Below are 18,616 nucleotides of genomic sequence, written 5' to 3'. Positions count from 1 at the left end.
TAGCTAACGTGAGATGAAATCACATGGCGTCCAGGATTTATACTATTACAAGTAGAAAATTAACAGTAATTTAAGGAAAATAATTTAACAGTGCCCGAATATTTAGCATCAAAGAATTTTCCGTTAAATTGAATTATCGGGCAGAATAGAATTTCAACTTTTAAATCCGTTTTATTATTTTAATTATCCTCTTGATTATTCTTTTGATTATCATTTTTGATTATTATCTTGATTACAAGTCCCGAATGTAGTAGAATACTGAGAATATCATTGTGATCTCATTTCAACGTTACAAATAGCGCCCGAACAGGTTTAAGACCTTGAAGCCTAAGAATTGAAAATTCAATTCCAATCGTCGTAATTCAATAACAGTGTTCAGAGGATTTTGATCATCGTGACAAAACACGCAATCTTACGTTGTTCATATTTGGAAAAATATCGAACGTCACAAGGCCATCGAGACGAGTATTTTGAAGGAAAGAAAATTGAAATCGGTGGAGTAGATTTTGAGATATTCAGGAAAAACGAAATTTAAAGAAGTTGTTATTAAAATCATGATATACCATGATTTAAAGGAAAAAATTCTTCTTTGGCACGAATCCCGGAAAAAATAGACCGAGAGAAATTTTCAAGTTTGATGAGTTTTAGCATGTTTTGGAAATCTAGCCAATTTTTTCCTGGTCTATTTTTTCGCCTCTCAGTTTCGTTGGCTAGTGACTACGTGGGAATCATATAAAACTGGCTACTTTCTAGATATTTTGGAAACGCAATTTCTATCTGAGCAGTGTAGAATGTATTCGGCAATGCTAAAGCCTAAATAGCACGGGGACGAATCGCCGTGGAGCTGACCAAAGTCTCAGGGAAGCGTGTGAAGACCAGCCGAGAGTTGAAACGAAGTATTTCCAGCTGGGGGCCTATTCTCGAGTTTGAGGTGAACGGATCTGTGAACGGAAGTGGCTCCGTTCACGCATTTCGGTGGTGAACGAAAGTTTCCGTGAACGAATACTAGATCCACATGTGAATTAACTTCGTTCACGGAAGTCGTTTTCAATCACACACCGATTCCCAAGCCGCAAACTTCACAAGTCGTGGTATTCTGCATTAAAATGAATAAAAAAATTTAAAAAGTTCACGGTGATCAATCCGTAGAGGAGGGAAAACGGGCCAGTAATGCATCGGAAGAGCAGAAGGCCATGTTGCTTGAGTTTATTCGAAAACATCCACAATTAATTAGTGGTAAATTTTCAAACAGCGTCACGAAAGCATCTCTCCTCCAACTTTGGGAAATGATCACCTCCTCAATAAAGTGCCTGGTGGTGCAGTAAAAACTATTGCCCAATGGAAAAGGGTAAGTAAAAGAATTTATTATTTTAAGGTAATGTACCGAACACAATAGCCTCCACTTCCTTGAAAAGTCTTTTTGTCCAAAGGTTCAAATTAAATTTACAACAGAAAATGTATTTTGACATATTTTCCTAAAGCCCCTCATCACCAGACTCATTTTATGTCTACAAGAAAAAAAAATCATACTACAATTTCCAAAATTAAATCTTAAATATTCTCAAAAAAATAGCAAGAAAAGTTGAAATATACGCAATAATTTTGAGTTAAACGGAGCCTGACGCGTTGAGATATATTGGGACGGAGCTGAGGAAAAGATCATAATTGATTGGTTCTGTTCATAACCCTCATATCTCATTGTTATTGAACAGCCTTCCGAACTCATTTTCCTTTGGAAAATCTCATTTGGTTTGCTTAATTATATTTTGTAGACTTTCGCAGACCAAAAAAGGGCCATTAAGGGTAAATTGGCTGCTAACAATCGAAGTTTAAAAAAAACTGGTGGTGGTCCTTCAGAACATGAAGAGATAAGTCCAGAAGAAGAACGCCAACTTACGGCGATCGTCCCTAAAGTAGCTGTGACTGGGAATACAGAAATTAAGGAATCAGAAACACTTTTTGTAAGTATGCTTGAATATTTTACGGGCCTCTGATAAGTAATAATCACAAATTTTATGACTATAGGATTATAACGAAAGTAGGGCTCGCGATACCGATAATTTGGGAGAATTTGAGGATTTTTTGGAGAGCTGCGACGGACTTTTGTTACCTGCAGCAGAATCTAAAGATGATAAAAAGGTTCATGTGGAGATGGTCAATGAACACATTTCTCCAGTTGTTATTCATATTCCTGATACCAGTGTGAAACTCAAGAACGATGATGTTGACTTTGATGTGATACCTGACGCTGATTTTTCAATATCGAAAATTCATGACTTGATGACAAAGACAGACCTTCCATTGCCCCATTCAGAGGCTCCAGTGCCAAAGACAGAGCTTCCACTGGCTCATCCAGAGACTCCAGTGCCAAAGACAGAGTCTTCAGTACTCAACACAGAGCCCTCGGTATCAACAGCCGGAACTTTTCCTTTAAAATCAGGAACTTTTCTAACTGCTGGAGATGGAGATAAATCCTTTTCTGACTTTATTCCCAATCCCTCCAAAAAATGAAATCTGAGCAATCAGGTGAGATCCTTTGAATTTTTGTGGCACTTAATGCTAATATATAAATTATTCTACTTCTATTCCTCTACTCCCTTTTGTAGTATTTCCTGTTAAAGGAAATATCCGGTCAATGTCAGTATATCGCCAGGACGCATCACTACGTAATTCAGAGAACATTATCGCACTTTCAAGTGAGGAATTACAAATTAAAAAAAACTACTACCAACAAAAGATGTTTTTCCTGGTAAAGGAGGCTCGAGCAAAGTATTTGCAGTCAAGAGTACTGATGAATTTGAGCAACAAGTTACAGCAGTCATGGTGATTCGTCCTTGCACTTTTCATTTATTTTTTCTTATTGTTCTTATTGTTTTCTTTATTGTTTTTCAGTGTAATGCAGTGGTTATTTATCATGAGTCGATTCCGTAATTTTTGATGATTGTTCATCTACCTTGTAAATGAATGAGTTGAGGAGGAAACCCCAAAATACCTTTGTTGTTGCTGCATGTAGATTTTCTCGTTACGATTCTCAACGAAAATAGTGTGTATACATTTTCACCTAAAATCACCTATTATGGAAATAATCTAACATTTAACAAGTCAATTTCTAAATTTTTGTTGATTCAGCATTTATCTTGGACAAAAGTGATTTTAAGGAATAATGTTAACACATTTATTGTAGCTGAATGAATTTCTAACGAAATCTGTTTTTTGTCATTTTCTCTAAAAATCATTCATAATCAAGAAAATTCAATATCTAATAATGTGTTAAAAATGTACTCTTAACATTTTGCCACTTCACTACTGATTCCTTCTTTCATCGAATACAACCATATCTCATGAGTTAAATAAGTTAAAGTATTAGGTAATAAGTACCACGTTGTACCTGCGAGAGCATTCTCAAAGAGAAAGGGTGAGTCATTCAGTCCTATAAAAGAAGGCTATAATTATTGAACATAAACAAAACATGACTTAATCAGTGCAAATATAACAAACTATTAAGTACTATAAGAAGTATCATTAGTATTCCGAGCAGGCTGTAATTAGTCAATATTAAGAGGAGAGACGTTACCCTGTGCAAATGTGACAAAAGTATTAATAACATGTTAATGTACTACGACGTAATAATATGATAAAAAATAACAGCGGATGATGACTGATAAAAAAGTTTTAATAAAACCAAAAACATTTTTATAAATTGCTCAACATTTGTCATTCATTTTTCTCATATTTCTCTCTTTAGAATAATCCCATAAATCGATTCAGTTGTGTACAGGGAAGCATAAATGACTCCACTCAATGTGAGGTTCAGTGTCGGCAGATATTTCTGAATCTGATGAGGGAGGTAGCGTAATCTTTATAAGGACTTCTTTTGTTATCCTCAAAGCTCTGAATAAAAAAATCGCCATGAAAATTTTCTTATATCTCTCAAAATCTCAGATTTACTCAAAAATGCTGATTGTGAAGCGAAATTGATTCATTTTATTCTACCGCTTCACAACTGGGCAAAATAAATTTCAGGTGTGAATTATGTGTTCAGTGGTTTGTTAGTTTAATCAAACTTCTTTTTTAACACTGTTGAAATATTTTGTCTGGAATTTCCGGTACACTTCGAAAATTTCTATCATATTTAAGGTCCACTGAAATTGCAAGGAATTTCGTCCTTGAAAATTCAGAATTTCGCAGAAAAAATCATAACTGTGAATTTCAGTTATTTCATTCCCTAAAAATTAATAGAAACAATAAAATTCCGGTGAATATATTCTTGAATTTTGAATTTTTGTAAAATTCAGTATAATGGAGCAATTCCTGTTTCATTGAAAATTCAAATAAATTGAGGAATTCTCGTCTGTATTTAAAATTGTGGAATTTCCTTGAAGTTTCAGTGAAACGTGAAATTTTATAATTTTTTCCCCCCTAAATCGCATTTAGTGTGACTGTTCTGAAAATTAGTAGTCAACTGTCTATGAAATTTCATTTTTTTTCTAACAGTGTAGTCCCTAGATGAACCAGTCTCTGACAATGCGTTGACGAAGATTTCGACCTGCCGCTAATTCTGGATTCACACGTGCTATATGCACATTGACCTCATCCAGTTCTGCATCATTAATTATTCCATAATCTTGGTTGTTCACATACGGATCATCTTCTCCTGCAGGAAATAGGAATCCGTCCATGATCGCCATGTTGTGGAGAATGGCACAGGTGTTCGTAATTTTCGCAGCAGTGGTTGGATCGTAATGAAGAACACGATGTTTAAGTAGACAACGGAATCTCATTTTTAGAATCCCGTTGACACGTTCAATGATGGATCTTGCACAGCAAAATACTCTATTGAAGGCTGCTTCAGGCGAATCATCCAATGGATCTTTAAAGGGCGTCATAAGCCATGGACGCAAGGGATATCCTGCGTCGCCTAGAAATATTCATGATTTTTTATTTTTTATTTAAATTTTGTATTACTTTGCAAGGAAAGGAGAGGATTGAATTAAGAACGACATGTAAACCTTTTTACTCATAGACAAAACATTAATTTTGATAATTATGGAACTGGATCTGTAGTGAATAGCATTTTATATTACCTAACAAATAGAATCGTTCACCATTATAATTGTGCAATCTGCGCATCAACGGTGGAATGTTGCTATCGTTCCAGATGGCACAATCATTTGCACTTCCTGGATATCTGGCGTTGACATTTAAGATTTTAAAATCAGCATCACAAATCTGTCAGACATAAAACAGTGCAATAGCAGAATAATTGGGAACTAAAGATACGGCTGATATTTTTTTGGTTGGTCACTTGACTCACCAATTGGACATTCAAGGAATGATATCCTTTACGATTCACGTAGATGTTTTCAGGGTGAATTGGGTGAATAATGGCAGGAGGAACGATTGCGACATGAGTGCCATCAATACATCCAATTGCGTGAGGGAAATTAAATCGGCGGAGGAATCTGCAAATAGATGAGCTTATACTAAAGAATTTGAAAAAAACCCGGAATTTTACATAATGCGACAAGCCTCCCATCTACCTATCACGCGATCTTCGAACTTCATCAATATTCCTGTAGAATCTAACATATTCCCCGAAGATTTCATCACGATTCAAAACGTCGACGACTGTGTGAATGCATCTACTCACTGATGGCTGACTGATTGCCGAATATCGGCTTAACCCAATATCCAGTTAATAGCTACCAGTCGCAAAAAATCGTAATGCTGTGAGCACCTAAAAAATGAGTAATTTGCTACTAAAAAATAATTAATTAAGGTCACTCACAATTGAGTTGTCACTCAATATCTCGGAATCCAAAGGAGACAAATAGTATAACATTGTCATATATAGAAAAATAATATCTATTCCAAATTTTGTTAACTACAAAAAAAGTTCTTTGGCGTTGCATCGTGAAATCACTCATTATTGAGATAATCACGTAATTATTATCCCACAAAATTCAAATCGAATGTGATACTTTAATCAATTATGTAATTATCACCATAATAAGTGAATTTACGAGAAAATGAGAAAAAATTATTTAGAGCTGAGAAAATTCCTCACAAACAAGGTCTATTGACAATTTATCGTAAAACACCTGTTTACAGAGATGATTGTATAATTATTATTCACTTCATAATTTAGTAGTAAAGTGGTAAGGCACGATAAGCCTACTTCTATCTCCCTTAGTTTCAAAGATATTTGTAAAAAACTACCCCTAACGTCAACTCAGTTCGTTTTCTCATTCATCTGCTATTGGGTCATTTACACGATCCTCAATCTGAAAAGTGTCAATTTTTAACGACAATAATTCATAATAATAATGCAATTTAATGTCGTCTTGAACTTGGAAATCATGAGAAGAGTTTTTCACTAATTATTATTCATTTACTTACTTTCGTGCGAATATCCAACGCTGATCGTCTGGTTGGACCTGGTGCATATTGGCCAACAATATCAATCAATTGCAACACTCTTTCTTTAGTTAAACGATAAATTTTTATAAAATTATCGTTCGTAAGCTCCTCGAAAGGGTTGACAGCGTCATGAAAAAGTCGAGGACCGTAATCGTGATATTCGTCTTGTTCAAAATTTTGAAGTACATCGTAATAGATATATCTCCGCAAATTATCCATTTTTCAACTTATTATAAAACAAATAATTGAACTATAATAAATCAATTTAAACAATTAATGTTTAATGCTTCGTTCCCCAGAAGAGGTTAACTGTATCCTCATAAGAGTATACTCACGTGTGAATCGAAAACGACATCCGTCAACGAAATTGATTCACATGTGAATCTCGGATTCATTTACGAAAACTTTCGTTCCCCAACGCGATACGTGAACGGAGCCACTTCCGTTCACAAATCCGTTCACCTCAAACTCGAGAATAGGCCCCCTGAAAACGTTCAATTACGCGGAGAGTCATTAATTGAACCGTGGGATCTCTGCTACTCAAGAAATCTTTTTTATACACAAGTATTTAAAAAAAAAAACAATCCAAAAACTTTGAGACCAGATTTGCCTTTGATATTTGGTGGAATAGCTCATATAGAATAAATATTCCAATAGATACGGAAACAGAAAGCTCCTCTTTTCATAACCAAAGCAGTTCTGAACAACCCGATACACAACTCATTCCTCCATATGATAACCACAAAACCACATTTGTTTACGGTAAAATAAATTTTAAAAAGTAATGAATGTTAGTTTACAAAGCATTTGATATCAAGCGCAGGTTTGAATAATGTATGTAGAAAAGCAGTTTGGGTTGGACACTGGCATGAGCGTTCTCCCTCGTCTCTCTCCTTTTTATTCAATTCTCCTTTTTTTATACCTCGAGGTTTCAATAAAATTCTTCATTTTATCTTGAGGAAGACGACAACGAATATTGGTTCGCGACGATTGGAAGGTACGATTGAATTGGAGCACCGCTTTCCACTTCGTTCCCATCCACTCCATTTTATTTCGTATCGCGAATGTCGACTACCGTCGTTTCTCTCGGCGTATTCACTCAAGACGGAAATCGACATGGAAAGCTCGTTTGATTCTCCGTATATGTATACTGAGTTCGTTTGTGAATCTGTAGTTTGACTCTGAAAAAAGGGGGGGGAGAGGAATTTCATATAGATGTTATCAGATATCTTTATTGATATAATATTTGATATAAAACGAGAGGAGAAAGAGTAAAAAAAACATATTAACAGTAATTGGATGTTTTACCAATAAATCGGGCGGATAAGCTCGAAAATGTAATGAATTTTTTGGTAAATGTTAAGAAAAACCTCCTCACCTCCGATCTTTTTCAAATTTGAACCATGTGTTTAGGGCCCTAAAACTAGGCCCCACACATATTTTTCAAGTGTCGGAAACGATTCCAAAGGGTTGAAATTGAGCCACGCGATCTCACCGCTCTTTGCATTACCCGGGACCAACCACGTGGAGGTGGCGGTGCTCTGGTCCCTCGACAACACATTTTAACATATAAAAGACAATCAGACAACACAAAGATGGATGAGGGGTAATCTAGGCCAAGCAACCCACCTACCACCCACCCCGAACACAGCCGCGCAGTCCGCCACTGTACCACCTTACAGCTTATATTAAATTTAATAATAATAATAATGACTCACGACTATGCTCGAGGTAGGGGAGGGGCAATTCAGCCCGTCCCCCACTCAGGTGAGATGACAGATGGTTTATAATGCCTAGCTACAGTATTAAAGAATGTTTCGAACCTGTCGGCTAACTTTACGGAGCGCCTAAACATGAATTCTGCCAGACATCCGTGGTCGTGTTCCTCGCAGGTACCGTATCTCGGGAGGTCGCCCTTCAGGTCTCTCCACGTCCTTTCAATCCCCTGCATGTGAGCTCCTGTGACCTCATCCACGAAGGCGACAGAGTGATTTACCGTGAGGTGGCTGTATCCTTCATGTCCCAGGCACGCGTATGCCCTCCACTGATCAGAGAAGATCGTCGTTCTTGGTCGAATCCATCTCCTGATGATCGCCGTCAGGGTTCTAGCTCCCCGATCGGGCACCACGGTGATAGAAAGGGCTTTGGATTCCCTTTCCATTGCACCAAATACTCATCTTCCATCGATAATCCGACCTCTGTTATATTTCCTGTGGCCGACCTTGGTCTCGTCGATTTCCACAACAACACCCGGTCCGCCTAACCTTGTGGAATGGTTTTCACACCAGTCCACAAGTGCTTCACGGATGAAGTTGGACCAGTCAACCACAGTAGGATGTGACAAGCCGAGGGCCCACTCCAAGAATTCTTGTCGTGGGAGACTTGTCGTGAGGTATAAGGCTATGAATTTCATAGCCTTTGGGATGGGTATATGCGAGTACATGAACCATGAACCATGGTATGCACTCAGCCTGGTATCGCACTGTCGAGACACTTTCCTCCTGTGGCCATCAACAGTGTGATATCTCCTCCGACAACTAAACTGATCACCTTGATCATTGAGGGTCATAGGTTCACCACACTTGTGACACACCACTTCACTTAAAATCACATTTTTTGTACGCAAGAACTGAAGAGCTCTCTCCCGATCGGAATAAAATTCTAAGAGAATTAGAATTTAGAAAGAAAACATTTCCGCTTCACCCAGCCGGGAATCGAACCCGGGTCTCCCAGATACGCGCCGGGCACTCTTANGAAGAGCTCTCTCCCGATCGGAATAAAATTCTAAGAGAATTAGAATTTAGAAAGAAAACATTTCCGCTTCACCCAGCCGGGAATCGAACCCGGGTCTCCCAGATACGCGCCGGGTACTCTTACCGACTAAGCTACCGGGAACCACAGAAGTTCACTCTCAAATTCACCTCAAACACCGCCTAACCTCCTTTAGGCATTAAAGAATTCTAAGAGAATTAGAATTTAGAGAGCTCAAATATCGTTTCTAAATGCATGTTTATTGCACCGTAGAATAAGCACAACTGACCACACTCTCGTCGGGTGCCCGTGTTAATCCCCCGAATAATCGCAACAGTGCCTAAAATGTAAACAATACGGCACGAGTACTGTACTCGGCAGCACAATACGGTAACACGACATTCTTACGCGCTAGACACGATGGCATTCTTAAAAATTCACCACACCTCAGGAATGCATTTCCGACACTTGATTTTTCGAGATTCGTAATCCGCATACCTAATTTAATCGATTTATCATTTTTAAACTCGATTTTCGTCTAAGGAGGTCTTTCCTAACATTTACCAATAATTAATCACCGAGAAGAAAAAATGAAATTAAAAAGTCATTAGAGAGATGATTTATTAATTATCATCTAAGAAGACAATCATGCATGATTTAAAATATTTCTGTGCACACGATTGCATGGCCAAGCTTGGAAATTGACATTTTTCATTCAGCAAAAGAATTGTTGCATCACTTCACCAAATTAAGGGAATTTCATGGATCGAAAATACCATTTTTTATGTAAGACTATCACGCCGGAACAGATAATAGAATTATATCTGAATCAAGTGAATTATGCTTGATGTGATGGAATATTTTCGATTTTGGATATTCTTTTTTCCGCAAAGAATTTTTGTGATTGTCTATTCTACCAAAAGTTAATTCTACAACGACAATGCAAGAGATAATAGTAAGATCGAGATACGCGGCAGCGTATCGGCCAAGAAAAGTTTTGACCGACTGAGCAAAACATCAGGCCGAACGCACCGCGTATTATCTCTATCGATACATGACAGAACTTCTCCCTCTACTACCTCTAAATGATTTACATTCGGTATAATGAAAACGGGACGACAAATCGGGAAAGTGTCGTTAGTTACATTATATAAATCGCCTATGAGCTTTTCAACGGTGTAACTATGGTATTTTTTGGATTAACAGTAAAAAAGATACGCGCATAGCAACGGGTTGATATTCACATTCTCGCGATTCACATTATAAAGTCGGAGAATTAAGTTATAACGTTGGCAGCGCCGGTCCAACTGAGCCTTATATCCAACGTTGAAGTGTTGCCACCAGTGTATTTGAATGTGGATTGTGATGTTGTTATGGAGAACCACGGAAAATGTTCTTCTTCACGTTAAATCACTTATTAGAATAAAACGGAAAATCGACTCGGTGTTATATTTTGTTTTCTCTCGTCGAAAATTCGAATTTCATCCCGCCATATCTATATTCATATGCGGACCTCGGACATAAAGGTAGTTTATGCACTGTTTGTGAGGTTATCGGTTTATGTTTGGAATGTGACAAAAGGGAGATGTGTCGAAAATATTGTGTGATCAAGTATTAAATGTCCGTGAATAGTTAAATTCGAAAAGAAAATATTTATTTTTCTCCGAGTGTAACAGAAAAAAAAATTCACTAAATTAAGTGACAGTGAAATGCGAACAATTTTATGATTATTTAGGAAAAATTAGTAGGAGACGGTGGGATTAAATGGACACTTTGAACCCTTTCCAAAATGTTGATGTCTTATTGAAGTGTTGATGAAATAGATTTTTTTTAAAATTAAAGTACAGTCAACCCCTTTGTAATAAGCTTAGACTGAGCTCAATCGATAAATTTGTTCCTTGGTTATAAATATTGAAACAAGAAGTCAGAAGAGTCCATTCCACCCAATGTTTCCCTAATATTAAAAAAAAAAAAATGTTTTCAAAAAGAATTCTCTGTGAACATTTTGGTCCACTATTTCTATAAGGAAATCAATTCATCTCTCTACGAAATACAATCCATATAGGAATCATCAGAGCAAAAATTGAATGAGGAACCAAATCAAGTCAGAAAATTNAAATTGGTAAAAAGAGTAGAAAAAATTCAAATAATGAGTTTTAACTGATTCAAATGCGCCAGTGTCTGGGCGGGCACAAGATCATTGAAACGATTATGGTAAACTATGGAAGAGACCAAAAGAACAAATGTTTTTGTAAAAAAACTGGGCCAAGAAAAAGTTTTGTTTGATTCCTACTGAGAAGTCGAAGTTTTTGAAAAATACATAGAAATAAAACAGGAAGCCAAGTTAGGAATTTTGAATAAATGGTGATAGTGCACAATCAGGTTTCTATAAGAAAAATAGTTCTCAATGTAATAAGTATTCTAAAAAAATTCTCCATGAAATACAAAATCAGTAGGAGCAGGACCAACGTTCTTGGCGCGGAGCTTTTCAATTCACTGTCTGTATCAATCTACTCCTCCATCCTTTGATCCGCGCTAAGGACATTGGTCTTGCTCCTACTGATTTTTTATTTCATGGAGAATTTTTTTAGAATACTCATTCCATTGAGAACTATTTTTCTTATAGAAACCTGATTGTGCACTATCGCCATTTATTCAAAATTCCTAACTTGGCTTCCTGTTTTATTTCTATGTATTTTTCAAAAACTTCGACTTCTCAGTAGGAATCAAACAAAACTTTTTCTTGGCCCAGTTTTTTTACAAAAACATTTGTTCTTTTGGTCTCTTCCATAGTTTACCATAATCGTTTCAATGATCTTGTGCCCGCCCAGACACTGGCGCATTTGAATCAGTTAAAACTCATTATTTGAATTTTTTCTACTCTTTTTACCAATTTTTTTTTTTTTTTTTTAAATTGATGAAGCTATACGTGTTTTTATTTCGATGAAAACGTTTTAATCCTCTACGGGTACACCACTTGGGCGGTCCAGCCCTGCACCGGGGTGGTTTATTACCACACCACCATTGCTGCATTCACCGTTAGTTAGCAACACAACAACAAAATATTACATCTTTATGATATCCTCTTCAAAACAGATGTTGGCTGACTATGTGGGGTACACGGAGAAAATAAAATGGTAAAAATTTCCATAAGGGAATCCGCACATAGTAAACGTTACAAAAGTTTTGTAAGTAATACTAAGGACATAGTAACGACTACCATGGAACATCGTAATGGTTACTATGGGGCATAGTAAGCTCCTCAATGGTGATAGGTACTATGGACATAGCAATAATTACTACGTTACATAGTAGAGCTCCCTATGTTACGTAAAATGTCCTATAACACATGAGGAAATTATTCTAAATAATTAAATACCATCCAGGAATGAAACAGGAGTATATCAATGTTAGAGACAGAAATATCATTAATTCAGAGAGCTCCCAATAAAGCCCATTAAAACTTAAATTAAATTTATAGTTGCATTTTTATTCATATCAAATGAATAGTTTTATAAATATAAAATGCTTTTTTCATACAAGTAATGATTTTATTAGTTAGAAATGTGGAATCATTGTTTAGATGGCGAAGGAAAAGTATTTATTGATGTGTAATAATATAATTGAAGCTTTATTATTGAAATAAGAATATAAATTTCGACTAAAAATATTGTAGAATTTAATAGTAAAATTCCAAATGACGAGTTCAATTTGTTTAATTTTTTTAAAGAGTTTGAGCCTTATAAGCGTTTTGAGTTTATGAACGCATGAAAGGGCAATCAAGAGGTTATTTTAGAGATACGTCCTATGTTCATAGGGCCATTTTCCATTCACATGGTAGACATTCCTATCTCACATAATAACCATTATCATCGGATATAGTAATCATTACCATGTAACATGGTAAGCATTACCCTGGGACATAGTAAGGATTACTAAGTATTGAAAACCCTTTTACTATGTTACCATAGTAATCTCTCCTATGACCATGGTAATATTTACTATTTAATTCTCTCCGGCCATAGAGAGAAAATGCGGTGGGGTGATGAGTAACCCCAGCGTATTCGTAGAGGGTTGATTATGTCGTCGTCGTATAGCCAAAGGGGGGTAAATGGTGTGAATACGCATAGCTGTTACACCCCTTTGCCCCTTTGAATAATTCATTCATCCAAAATAAATCCTCTATTAGATTTAAATAAATCAGTTATTTGATTTAAGTGAAGGATTATTAAATGTACAGTCTAATGAAGTCTTCATTGAGATGAGAGGATCATTCATTTGTACTAAAAAAAATATTTAATTCAAATGAAACATTCTTCTGGTTATGCACCCTTTTCATCGGAGTTTTACGTCTCAAAAATACGATAAACTTGATCTGATTCACGTCGTTAGCCCCAGAGATGTTAATTAAGGACAACAACGTTTTTCATTAATTAAGAACATGCGTTCTCTCCATTCATTATTACCCCCCAATTCGTTATTATAAATTTCAACCAAATTTAATGGCATTCTCCCTCCCACTTTTTAGGGAGAAATAAAAAAAATTATAATGATGTATGATAGGGTGTCGTGAGTTTTCCGGATCACATTAGCCGTGGAAGGAAGAGTAATCCGGGTCGCTATTTCTGCACATTCTTTTTTTCAAATGCATTTCTACAATTCTTTGTCCCCTTTTTCCAAACATAATTCCGTTTTTCTTCAACATATACTAGCATTATACTATAATATTTTAACGTGCTTCCTGACCGAATTGTCCGGGAATCCGGAATATATGCAAATTAAAATCGTTCTAGTTTCCACCATTGCGCGCCCATCGTGGCGCCCCCCCCCCTTCCGCTGCACTCCATTCTCCCCCTCCCCCCTTCCCCCAGTCGCCCGCTCCGTTCGACTATAACGACCAGCGGTGCTTGATATATGATCTCTTATGAACTATCCACTGAAGAAATATAAAAATTCTTTATTTATCTCCACCCGGTGGTACTTTCTCACTATAACAACCGGGTAATGGCACCACCAAATGTTCTTTTCGCAGCGGGAAAAATTAATCTTAAATCATCAATGGTAAATTACGCCGTGAGGCAACATTAAGTGGATTTTTCTTTGGGTTAAGTTGGTTGAGTCATTAGTGGGATTGATGAACTGGTGATTATTCAAATTCCGGATTCCGAATTATAAAGAAATCCCATCTTTAATGGAGTAATTGAGTTACCCAGTGATTCGAATAATCCCTGGCGCTTTAGTCTTGGCTAATTTATGGAGATGGCGCTGTGACCAGGCAGTATTCCACTTTTCAGATAAATCCACAACCGGGGGAATCACATTTTTTTCATGGTAACCTACTTGTGTTACCATTCATCGATAATGAAGATTTTATCTCTCGAAAAAAGCTAACAACTCCAATCGAATTGAAATCTTTCGCAAGCGAAAAAAATCTCAAACTCTGTTTTTCTTTCAACTCCATGTCAACATTATCGCTCCTTCCTAATGATGCTTCCGACTAAAGTTTCCATCTCCAATAATCACTGATGCATATCCGCTTTTCCCAATCACTGAAGGTAAATGTATTTGTCGAGGTGAATGATCCAATTAAGATACATGAATTTCTCTCAAGCAAAACAGTATTGATAATTCACTCAATACCCTGTCATGCATAAATTACTCATTCATCAATTATCTCTGCAATTACGTCAAGATGTTGAGATAAAATTTGACTCTAACTCGTCATTCCTTCTCTCCTCTGCATCACAAATACTTCCCATCAGTGATTCATTTCCTCGGGTTCACACGTACTGTATAACTGTACTGACAATGACAACTATCGATTGCTCACCTCATACTCTCTCCTCTCAATACTAAACACCCTACAGAACCTTTTCTGTAGCCCCCAATACCATTCTTCTCCTCTCCCTCCCGCCATCGTCCTCCCATTGTGACCGACAAATGGCAAGCGAAACGCCGCTACGTTCCTATTTCAGAATTAAATTGACGATGTAATCTCTTAAATTCATTTTTCATCCCCTCGAAAGTCCATCAATTCATTTCCAATTTATTCCTGTCAATATTCGACTATCAAAAAAGGTCGGAGAGAAGGGAAGATGATCTGTCCCCTCCCCCTCCCCCTTTCCCTTTCTCGACGCCCTTCATCAAAATCAACGAATGAATACATCCAAAATGAAAAAAAAGAAAGAGGACCTAAAAATGAAAACTCATAGAAAGGGAAAAAAGAAAAGAAGAAAAATGCAACCGAAGTGAGAGAGCACGAGGAAATCTGACCGTCGAATATCGAGCGGTGAGGCTCCCGGCGGGAAAGCGGGGGTGCGCACATGCAGTTTCTGGGGTAGTTTGAGCTTGAACGCATGCGCCTTATCAAACATCCGTTCACTGACTGTCTCTTTTCCAGTTTTCCTCATTCCGTATTTCCCTCATTGCTTATGTACTCAACTTCCCCAACCCCCACCCCTCGCCATTCCATAGAAAACCTGAAATGTCGCTTTGGCGCATGCGTATCTACCACTAAATCTCTCCATCCTCCTCGGAAGAACAACGTTGAACGTTTATTGAAGTGAGATCGCCCATAAAAGCTACAGGACTCGATGGATATTCCAGGGTGGGGTAGACTGGTGTGGGCATTTGCGGAGTCGGAGGAGGGTGTGGTAGAGGGTAAAATGGTAGAAGAGAGTAAGGAGGAGGATAACGATGGTAAGACCAGGAGCGTTGTATAGGCACGTTTAAACGTAGAAAACAAGGGGGAGGTATGGTCTTGTATTCCAGTGTGCAGCGGGCGGGCATCGCGGCGGCGGCGGCGCCGTTATGCTGCTCCTGTAAAAACTCCTTTTAGAACGCGGTGTGTAACAGTACTCGTCATATGCATTTTCACGGTTTAATCGTCGGTGTCAACTTCAATTCACCAGCGTTGGAGACGTGACGATATAAAGGGTGGGATCTATGAGGATTGAAGGCAAAGGTGTATGCAGGATGAAGATAATTTTATTGACAAGCACTCGTGAAAAAAATTGAATTAACAAAATAAATAGGAAAAATCTCCGGATTAAGCTGACAGTTAAATAGAGTGGTGTGAGTTATTGTGTTATGTACTAATACAAGAGATTCAAATCAAAATAAATAGAGAGGGAGAGAGTGACGAGACAAGTTGTCAAGGTGAGGCTGTGGAGATATTGTGAGAAGGTGGAAAATTGAGGAGAATAAGAGGAGTGAGCAGGAGTTGTAGAAAAACCGAAGTGGAAGAAGTGGCAGAGGGAGCTGCCGCACCTACTCGCGCTTCTTTCGCAGCCATACACACACTTTTGGGGAGCGAAGATGCAACGGACGAGAGTCTACACGAGCCCCGAGACTCCCTGATAAAAACTTTATTTGGATCCGCGTACGTGCGGAGACAAATGGCTATTCACCGTTTGTGAAAAGAAAAGGTACCCACTTTAAATCTTCTTCAGTGGGTAAGAAAAAATTTAAAAAGACGATTCCACTCAGAGTGAATCCCGGGACTTACTGGGCTCTGGGGGGGAGGGGGGGGGAAATTCACATCTCCACAATGCCCCAGTGCTGATTTCAAAATCTGGAAACAGGCCCCGGGGTGTTATCGTGATAATTACCGAGTTTCGGGTGTGCGTGTCAACTGTGACCTGTGACTGAATTTAATTGCATGTAACTGTGGGTGGGGGGAGGAGGAGAAAAAGGGGATTGGAGGAGTTAATCTAGTGATTTATACGTATGCGTGGAGAAACAGTATGAATGTAGACGAGTTTGATACAATGTGTTCATGTAATGGTTGATGTTTTACATGTGTCGTAAATGGTGTACAGTGATATTGTTGGTGTTTGGGTGGTGGCAATTTTAGCCGTACACCGTAAATATAATCGAGAATGTCGGGCCACAAAATTAGAGTAACGGGTAAGATAATGGCAACCTTATTCGTTCTCATCGCAGCAGCAACATCGTCCACGAGGGGCCATCGTCCTGCCCCAAATAATCCAGCACAACTGGTACCCAGTACGGCCTCACCCTCGTCATTGTACATGAATGGTGGTAATCTGACTCATCATCACAATGTTCATCAGAATAAAGCACCATGGGATGGTTTCAATAGTACAATCCATCATTTAAATGCACACGTCAAGGGACATAATAGAACTGATAATGAAACTGAGGAGAAAGTGCCACTTTTTCCAACTGATTTGTTCACTATTGAGGAGAGACAGCGTGGTGCTGTTATACTACATCTATTAGGGGTTATATACATGTTTGTTGCCCTTGCCATCGTCTGTGATGAATTTTTTGTCCCATCATTGGATGTTATTATTGAAAAATTGGAAATAGCTGATGATGTTGCTGGTGCTACATTCATGGCTGCTGGGGGTTCAGCACCAGAATTATTTACATCGGTTATTGGTGTGTTTGTGTCATTCGATGATGTTGGCATTGGTACCATTGTTGGTTCAGCTGTATTTAATATTCTGTTTGTAATTGGTATGTGTGCAATATTCTCAAAAACAGTATTGTCACTCACATGGTGGCCATTGTTTCGTGATTGCACATTCTACAGCGCCAGTTTACTAACGTTAATATACTTCTTTCGGGATAACTTTATACATTGGTACGAGGCACTTGTATTATTCTGCTTCTATCTGGCCTATGTTAGTTTCATGAAATGGAATCAACCGATGGAGAAACTCGTCAAGAGGATATTGTACAGAAATAAAGTAACCAGGGTTAGATCGACGGATCAGCTCATGCCATCGGTGAGTCTATTTGGTTATTTTGGTGGATGTTGAGTTTGCTGATGAGGAATGGAGATTTTTTTCATATTTTACGTGCTGCATCTAGGTGCATTCTGTGTTATCATTGACATTCATCATCCCTCAGGTTTAATCCACTGGATATTTTCTGTTTTGTTCCTTTATTTGGGCTCAATTCTATCGAGATTTTTTTTCTAGCGAAATAAATGCGAATGAGTTCTTGATATCACAGATCAAAACATATCGGAGAGGTTTTTTAGTGATAAAAGCCCATTGACATTGGCAATGGTATTGTTGAGAAGTCCTTCCTCTCTCTAGGACGTTTTTCGATACCCCAGCACGTAAAGTACAATTGGATGTAATCGAATGGGTAGTAACTGCGAAAAAAAAGAGAGAAGGAGAAACAGAGTGTCATTTATTACCCTCAGGAGTTATTGACTGACTCTTAATCAAAAATTTATCTTCAATGGAATAAAATGGATAAAAATTTATTAAACCATTGCGAGTGAGATGTTGGAGTAAGGGGAGGTGAAATTTTATAGGGAAATTACTGATGGAAGATGTCGGATACTGTTGACCCTCCAGGATTTTTTTTATTTGAAGGGGGAGAAAATAAAAACTAGCACTGCAGCAACTTGGCTGTAAAGCCGCACCAATCGATTCGCCTTTCGATGCTCAACCCCCCCCCCCCC

General features: G+C 37.8%; 1 protein-coding gene across 1 annotated transcript in view; it reads left to right on the top strand.

Moving 5' to 3' along the window:
- Positions 1–16,774: 16,774 nt before the first annotated feature.
- LOC107040978 (sodium/potassium/calcium exchanger Nckx30C) overlaps positions 16,775–18,616 on the top strand; it is a 183,395-nt gene continuing 181,553 nt past the window's right edge. Inside the window, exon 1 of the mRNA XM_015261318.2 lies at positions 16,775–17,927. Coding sequence (XP_015116804.1) covers positions 17,052–17,927 — 876 coding nt within the window. The 5' untranslated portion in view covers positions 16,775–17,051. The remainder of the gene's footprint in view (positions 17,928–18,616) is intronic.

This window comes from Diachasma alloeum, unplaced genomic scaffold (assembly GCF_001412515.2).
Source record: "Diachasma alloeum isolate Michigan unplaced genomic scaffold, Dall2.0 Dall_scaffold_00351, whole genome shotgun sequence".
Classification (NCBI taxonomy): domain Eukaryota; kingdom Metazoa; phylum Arthropoda; class Insecta; order Hymenoptera; family Braconidae; genus Diachasma; species Diachasma alloeum.
Note: the sequence above shows the minus strand (reverse complement) of the source record. Positions and strands in the feature narration are given on the sequence as shown.